The 1,814-nt window shown below is 47.6% G+C and overlaps 1 protein-coding gene across 1 annotated transcript; it reads left to right on the forward strand.

The window, feature by feature from the left end:
- The first annotated feature begins 16 nt into the window (after positions 1 to 16).
- Positions 17 to 703, forward strand: LOC114072778 (olfactory receptor 14J1-like). Its single transcript, XM_027910626.1, has one exon. It carries the CDS (start codon positions 89 to 91, stop codon positions 701 to 703), a length of 615 nt encoding a protein of 204 aa, XP_027766427.1. The 5' UTR covers positions 17 to 88.
- Positions 704 to 1,814: the final 1,111 nt, after the last annotated feature.

Here is a 1,814-nt window from a genome sequence, read left to right on the forward strand (position 1 = left end):
CACCACAACCATCTCCTACACAGGATGTGCTGCACAGCTCTTTTTCTTTGTCTTCTTCATCTCAGCAGAGTTTTCCCTCCTGACCATCATGTCCTACGACCGCTACGTTGCCATCTGCAAACCCCTGCACTACGGGACCCTCCTGGGCAGCAGAGCTTGTGCCCACATGGCAGCAGCTGCCTGGGCCTCTGGGTTTCTCACTGCTCTGCTGCACACAGCCAATACATTTTCCCTGCCCCTGTGCCAGGGCAATGCCCTGGGCCACTTCTTCTGTGAAATCCCTCAGATCCTCAAACTCTCCTGCTCACACTCAGGCTACTTCAGGGAAATTGGGCTCATTGGGGTTAATTCCTGTTTAGTGTTTGGTTGTTTCATTTTCATAGTTTTCTCCTATGTGCAGATCTTCAGGGCTGTGCTGAGGATCCCCTCTGAGCAGGGACGGCACAAAGCCTTTTCCATGTGTCTCCCTCACATGGTGGTTGTCTCCCTCTTTGTGAGCACTGGCATATTTTCCAGCCTCAAGCCCCCCTCCATCTCCTCCCCATCCCTGGATCTGACTGTGTCAGTTCTGTACTCGGTGGTTCCTCCAGCCCTGAACCCCCTCATCTACAGCCTGAGGAACCAGGAGCTCAAAGATGCCATAGGGAAAATGATGACTGAATGCTTTTCAGGAGCAAAAAAGTGCCTGTTTTCTTGTGTGTAGCATTCAGAATTGGGACTCCTTCATGGCTCAGTCTTCCTGCTCAGGTTTTTTCTTCAGATCACTGGGTTCTCTTTGAAATAATTTTATATGCAATTAAATATTCTTAGGCACTTGCCTTTGAATTTAGTGTCTACTCACTGAATTTGACCCAGAGATGTATAAATGATGAGTTGTGCTCTATAATATTTAAAGAAAAAAAAAGACCCTGCAGTGCCTTCTTTGTCCAAGACTTTTCTTAGCTGTTCCTAAAGGACAGCACACTGCAGGACAGGGGGGATTTGCAAAGGACAAGGGCACAAGAATCCCAGCACAGCAACACTGCCAGGGAACAGCAGAGCTTGGGCTTTGCAGAGCTGCTCTTTCCACTTCCACACTGGCTTTGTGAGCCCCTTTCTGGCTGCAAGGCCTGAGTGCTCTCTGAGCACAGTCCTGGGGGTGGGAGCCCTTTGAGCACAGGCAGGGACAGGCACTGGGAACTTGTGAAGCAGAGCTGGCCTCCCTGACAGCATCTCCAGGATTCTGTGGGACCTTCTGAGGACACTGCATGGACTGGGTCACTTCTTCAGGGCTGTGCTGAGGATCCCCTCTGAGCAGGGACAGCACAAAGCCTTTTCCACGTGCCTCCCTCACCTGGCCGTGGTCTGTCTGTTCCTCTGCACCTCATTCTTTGCCTACCTGAAGCCCCCCTCCATCTCCTCCTCATCCCTGGATTAGGCCCTGTCAGTTCTGTATTCAGTGGTTCCCCTAGAACTGAACCCTTTTATCTACAGCCTGAGGAACCAGGAAGTGAAAGATTCCTTTAGGAAAGTGGGAGCTGCATTTAAAGACAATTGTAAAGTCTGCCTTTTTTTCTATAAAACATTCTTAGTGTAATTCATTGCAATTAAAGCATTTTTTCTCCTATGTGTCCTTTTTTGTTCAGTACATTTTCTTAATTCTTTTTCTACTTTAATAATGTTATTCACTAATGAATGACATTGTTCATAGGATTTCTACATCAATTTCTACGATTCTTCTGTAATTCTAAGACTTTCAAAAGGCTAGTTCTCTGTACATTTGAAGAAAATAAAGTTCCCTGCCCTGATATCTCTGTCCAAGTTGCTTCCTCAGC

The sequence above is a fragment of the Empidonax traillii genome, unplaced genomic scaffold (assembly GCF_003031625.1).
Source record: "Empidonax traillii isolate 1590-97213 ecotype Southwest subspecies unplaced genomic scaffold, ASM303162v1 scaffold3953:size10496, whole genome shotgun sequence".
NCBI lineage: Eukaryota > Metazoa > Chordata > Aves > Passeriformes > Tyrannidae > Empidonax > Empidonax traillii.